At 34.0% G+C, this 6,583-nt stretch overlaps 1 protein-coding gene across 1 annotated transcript in view; it reads left to right on the plus strand.

Moving 5' to 3' along the window:
- The window catches only part of SLC13A1 (solute carrier family 13 member 1), a 90,728-nt gene extending 88,195 nt beyond the window's left edge, over positions 1-2,533 (plus strand). Inside the window, exon 15 of the mRNA XM_003896523.4 lies at positions 1,172-2,533. Within this exon, the coding sequence (XP_003896572.2) occupies positions 1,172-1,309 (138 nt within the window). The 3' untranslated portion in view covers positions 1,310-2,533. The remainder of the gene's footprint in view (positions 1-1,171) is intronic.
- Positions 2,534-6,583: the final 4,050 nt, after the last annotated feature.

The raw sequence follows: 6,583 nt of genomic DNA on the forward strand, positions 1-6,583 counted from the left end.
GTTTCCACATCTTCATCACCTATTTCCAAACCAACCCAAACGATAATATAGCCAAAGTAAATTCAGTGAGCTTCCTATGCAAAATACAGTCTCAAGGCAAATCCCAGCTCCCTTTCTTTCACACAGACTGCTGTTCCTAAGCCCCTGCAACATAAACATTCTAGAACTGCCTGTACACAAAAATAACATAATATCCATTTGGTAAGGAAAATGTGCACAATACAATATAAGTAATGCCTGATGTATGTGTATTAAAAAGGATAAAACTAGGATTCTGAGATAAACAAGTGGCTGGCTTACATGGACAGGGAAGAGGGCATCTGTTATCATCCTTGCTCGGTATTCCTCTTTTGCTTCAGAGTTCCATGTTTTAATGCAGAGAATGCAGGAGTAAGCACATTCTCTCTGTAAAAGGGCAGATGATATTTGAGGCTCTGTGGGGCCATCTCTGTCACAACTACTCAACTCTGCCATTGTATCATGAAAGCAAAGAAAATATGTAAACAAATAAGCATAGTTGTGGTCCAATAAAACTTTATTTACCAAAACAAATCAAGGGCAGTAATTTGCCAATTTTTATTTTAATAGATACAAAGCAACTCTGAGATTGTTTAATGGACTGTAGAATAATGATATAAGAGCTAAAACCATGAGAACGCTAAGAAAGATATTAAGGTTAAATTAATAATCATGTTGAGCAAATATAAAAGATACAGTTGTCATATGGTGTCCTGAATCTTATTCATTGAAATATAAAACCACAAAACTGAAATTCTGATTTAACATGAAATGGCAGATTTCTAAGCGATTTTCCTCTAATCAGAATTACTTAGGTATATTCCTAAGAGGAACTTCTCTGAGAGTCTTCAACTCAGTGATGTTTAGTTAGGGACAGATTTTTCTCTTGCTATGAATGGGGAAGAACCCCTGGATTTAAGAAATGATGAGTTAATGGGTGCAACACACCAACAAGGCACATGTATACCTATGTAACAAACCTGCACGTTGTGCACATGTACCCTAGAACTTAAAGTACAATTTTTAAAAAATGGCAATTTTTACTAATCATTTAGGATGCATGTAAATCCAGCATATACTTCCTACAACAGGATTCTAATCTCCTGTAGGCTTTCTTTTGGGACACTGACATTTATGCTTTTTCCTGTTCAAGGTTAAAGCTGGACTTGGTGTCAACATTGTTGGTGTTGCTGTGGTTATGCTTGGCATATGTACCTGGATTGTACCCATGTTTGACCTCTACACTTACCCTTCGTGGGCTCCTGCTATGAGTAATGAGACCATGCCATAATAAGCACAAAAGTTCTGACTATCTTGTGGTAGTTTCTGGAAGGCATTAATAATTGACTGTAAAATGTGGCTGTAAATAACTAATGACACAAATTTAAATCAGTTATGGTATAGCTGCTGCAATTCCCTTGAATACCGGAAACCTGCTGTTGTAACTCAGAGTCAATATTTGTTATTGCGGTGCAACTAAAGACCATCTATGTGCCTTCATCAAGAAGCCCACGTTTGAGATTTTGCTCATGAACCATCTGCAACTTGCTTCATCATAAGAATAATTTATAACTTGACCTTTAAAGAGATTAGAGCATTTGTTTCATCTTACAGCTGGAATTCAATGTAACATTTTAAATGCAATTTATTATTTCAGAAACTTCCTATGAAACTAAAAATAGAAAATAAGATATACAAGTTAATTCGGTACTTGGATAAATCATTTCTGCAGTGTTGTTCAAGAGAATTTGCTGAGAAATCAAAGCCATGGTCATCTGGTGACAGAGAGAAAAGTTTAATCTAAATGATATGTGCACTTCCTCATTTAAAAAATCCAATTGGATTATTCTTAATATATACATGTAATATGAAAGTTGAGATTGAAGCAGTAATTCCAAAATTATGGCTGAATATACTAAATAACAGAAAACTTATAGATAAGATTTATTTCTACTGAACTCTACAGTTAGAGTAATATAATTCATACTTTTATGATATTGGCACACTGAGAAATTCATTTTGTAGAGCTATGGATAAGTCTTGCTATGATTTGCACTATTAATACAGTATTGTTAGAAAGGAAAACTAAACACTATAAAACTATTAACACAGTTTTGTATATGAGTAACAACTTTGCTTAAGTGTTTATCTTAGTTCAGAAATGCATAATGTCATATGTTAAAAATAAAGAGATGTAGAAATCTAAATAAATTATCACTGTGTATACAGACATAGAAAAATCACATAACTCCATTATGTAAACAGTGCAATGAAAAAAGGAAAAAAATAAGGAAAAAAAGAATAAGAATGAAAACTGCTGACATATTACAAAAGAGAAAAATAAATCATTTAAGAGCAAATCAAAAAGAAAAAACCTAAACATTTAAACAAAAGTAGGATAAGAATAGTCTTCTAGAAGTCAGAATGTGAAAAAGAGTGAGTTTCCAATTACCCTGATGTGACCGTTACACATTGTATACAGGCATCAAAATATCATATACACCCCCAAAATGTGTACAAATATTCTATATCAATAAATAAATTTTTAAAATAGTGAGTGCTATTGGCATTCCAAAATTCACCTAAAGGAAAAATGATCAATGGCCCGGCGCGGTGGCTCAAGCCTGTAATCCCAGCACTTTGGGAGGCCGAGACGGGTGGATCACAATGTCAGGAGATCGAGACCATCCTGGCTAACCCGGAGAAACCCCGTCTCTACTAAAAAATACAAAAAACTAGCCGGGCGAGGCGGCGGGCGCCTGTAATCCCAGCTACTCGGAGGCTGAGGCAGGAGAATGGCGTAAACCCGGGAGGCGGAGCTTGCAGTGAGCTGAGATCCGGCCACAGCACTCCAGCCTGGGCGATAGAGCGAGACTCCGTCTCAAAAAAAAAAAAAAAAAAAAAGGAAAAATGATCAAAAACAGAGTAATGTGCACAGTTAGCAAAAGATGCAGATGTTATATCATAGCAATTCTCACACTAAAAATACAACGAAAGACAAAGCAAAAAATAAACCTTTGCTATTTTTAATCTTCATTGGCACTTTCTAGATGTTACTGACCTTGTCATTTTTTATTCAAATAAGATTATTTACAAACTTATTCTTGAAACTAAATATAGTAAAGAGGGTTTTTAAAATAATATTTCTTTTTAACATATACATTATTAATTGTCCATGTTCATTATGTATCTATATTTATTAATGGGTCAATGCAAAAAATTAGTCATTTTTTCAAAGAAAAATTTGTCCATGTAAAGCTTAAATTATAATATTGCTGCTTTGTATAACTCTTCTATGTTTATTCTATTAACTTGTTCCTTTATCATATTTTACACATGTATTTATAATCTTTAGTATTTATTACATTTCTGCTTTTTTCTAGTCATTCAATTTATCACTGCTGAATTGTGTCAGATCATGGATGCATTTTTATTATGAAAAAATAAAATGACTTTTCAAATTATAATGAGTAAGTTTTGGTCTCAATAAAATAATGTAAACATTTCAGCTTGGATAACTTTAATGAATTACTTCCAACAGCTGCCAGCTGAGTATATGAAAAATAATACTTAGTGAAAATTTGTTCAATTGAGTGGTATAGTTCTCTTACCACAGCTTTATGTTTGACATATCAAAAATAACTTAAATGACGCATTTCACATTTGTTCCATTTACATTAAAGTTGTCAAGTTCTTTTATTTTGAGAGTTGCATACTGTCTTTGAAAGTTTCCAGAAGCAATTCTAAACAGATGATCAAAAATCCTTTGTCCTGCCACTCTATGGTAGATAGTGGTTTTGTCATTATCTTAATCATTACTTAGAGGTTAACTAGAAATCTTTGTCACTTTGAATTTCAACATCTTCCTTAGGATTGGATCTTGTCTAGATAATAGCAGCAATTGTACTAAGTGCCTACTTACTGTCTGTTCATACAGGCATTTGGAAGGCTGCACTGGCATATGTATATCTTTCACTCACCTCAACTGCTGCTGTACAAGTCAGCATCTCTACAGTTCAGACTTCTTTTCTCTCAGATGTGTGCAATATTTTCACCATGGTGTCCAAAGCTTTCTTTTTCCAGCCCGGGAGGTACATAATTTTAGACAGTAGTACTAATGAATATTATTAGCAAATACTGACAAAACGATATCATGGCACGTTGATTGTATCTTGACATGTGTACCATGTATTATTATGTGTCAAAGAGTATTAGATATATTACTGTATCTCTATCATGGCTAAATATAAGAGTCTTTGTGATGGCATTTCTGTTCTAACATTTTATTGGTTTAGTTAATGAATTTTATTTTTGCTTGAGTATGTGGATTTTACCAAATGAAATGTTTTTAAAAATTTTTAGTAGGGGAAGGATTGGATTAGGAATGCTAGAGTAAAGCTGAACAAACTGTGTCAGTTTTATTATTCTAGCATAATCTAAAAAATGAAATAGTTAAAATTATTACTCCAGGGCAGTATTAATCATGTTATTTCTAGATGAATCAAATTGTTCAGTAAAACTTACTAGGTAAGTTTTGGAAATGCAATACCAAAGTCCCAGGCCCCCATTATAGAGGCAAGACCATATTAATCAAGAAGTAAACAGTAAAAATAACATATAAGGGAGGCAGAAATTAAAAGGTTTTTCCAAATATGGGAATCTATATTTGTCTGGAAAGAAAAAAAACAGGGTTTTAAAAAAGAAATAAAGGGAAGTTTCTTACTGATAGTATAGTGGTACAGATACAGGGTGGGATCTTTCTGAAGCTAAATAATAAGAAATACTGGATAACACAATTGTGTCTACAAGAAGAATTGGAAGTCCTCAGAAGAGAAAGATGAAGCACAAACAAGAATCCAGAGATTTAAGCAAGAACTGAAGGTGGTAACTGCTGATCCCTAGAGATCGCTTAATGGGTTCATAGGCATAGAAGACAAAGCTAGGGTCTAACCAAGTTAAGGGTGGATGGAAACCAATGTAGGGTTAGGATCCCAAAGGACTATATTCTTAGTGAGAGTGTGAGTTAGGGAAAAATCTCACCACATAGAGGAAAATATCAGGAGAACTTTCATATTTTGGTTTACACACTAGGTGGAGGAAGCCTAAAGTCTCAATACCAATGTGTGTGTTGGGGGCAGGGCAGGTAACAGAGCAGGGGAAAGAGTTGGACTTAATCTGAAACCCTATTTTAAAACAATTTTGAGTTGGTAGTATTCTCAAGTACCTGGGAAAAGAAGGATGACCTTTTTCAATCAGGGGCTTAAAAAACTACTAAGGCTAAACTTCATGTGAAATTTTAATCAAAACTTACAAATTATATCAGAACATAATGCACAATGTGCAGGAGCCAAGATAACCAAAAGAAAGAGATCCAAGTTACAAGGGCAACAGATACTAAAATTATCAAATATAGAATATAAAATGAGGATGTATAATGTTTGGAAACATACATATGGTAAACAGAATTCTAAAAATGTACCCCTAAGATTTCTGTCTAGTGGTTATTCAATCAAACACTAACATACGTACTGCTGTAAAGGGACTTTACCGATGTGATTAAGGTTACTAATCAGCTAACATTAAAATAGAGAGATTATCCTAAATTATACAGGTGTGCACAATGTGACCAAATGAGCACTTAAAAGCAAATGAAGATGACAGAAGAGTCAGATGGGCAAGATGAAACACAATGAGAAGTCAGAGAGATGTGATGCATAAGAAGGCTCAAACCACAATTGCTGGCTTTGAAGATAAAAAGGACTGCAAGCCAGGGTGTGCAGGAAGCCTCTAGAAGTTGAGAATGACCCCTAGCTGAAACCGAGCAAGGAGACAGGGACCTCACTCCTACAGTTGCATGTGACTGAATTCTGCCAACAACCTTCATGAGCCTGGGAGCAGATTCAACCTAAGAGTCTCCAATAAGAAATGAAGCCCTGAAGACACTATAATTTTAGTCCCATGAAACTTGTTCTGAACTTCAAATCTACAGAACTTTAAGATAATATTGAGTTTTATTTTCAGCCTATATATTTGTAGAATTTGTTAAAGCAACAATACAAAACAAATACAAACAACAAACTGTGAAAAGTAACCAAAGAGAACTAAAAAGGTATCAGAAATTTTAGCAGTGAAAAGTATACTAATTTAAATTAAAACCATAATAGATTAAATAGTACATTATTCAAACCAAAAAATAAAGTGTGTGAACTGGAAGACACATTCCAACACATTAATGAGAATACAGCACAGAGAGAGACAAAAGGTGGAACTCTGAGAGGGAGGTTAAGAAAAATAAATTGAGAATGGGAAATGTAACAAATATTTAATCAGAAATCCAGGAATATACGATAAAAAGAATAAAGGAGGCATAATCAAAAATATAGTGACTGAGAATTTTTAAAATATTAATAGGAGAGTCAGTTTTTCCAAGACTGTGGATTAGAGGCTTTCAGCATGCCTCAGCCACTTGGAAATATCAAAATAGTACATAAAGATCAACTCTATGAGCTTTGATTCAGGAAAGAAAATGGGAATTCACTGAAATAGCAAAGAACACCCAAGACCC

This window comes from Papio anubis, chromosome 4, assembly GCF_008728515.1.
Source record: "Papio anubis isolate 15944 chromosome 4, Panubis1.0, whole genome shotgun sequence".
Classification (NCBI taxonomy): domain Eukaryota; kingdom Metazoa; phylum Chordata; class Mammalia; order Primates; family Cercopithecidae; genus Papio; species Papio anubis.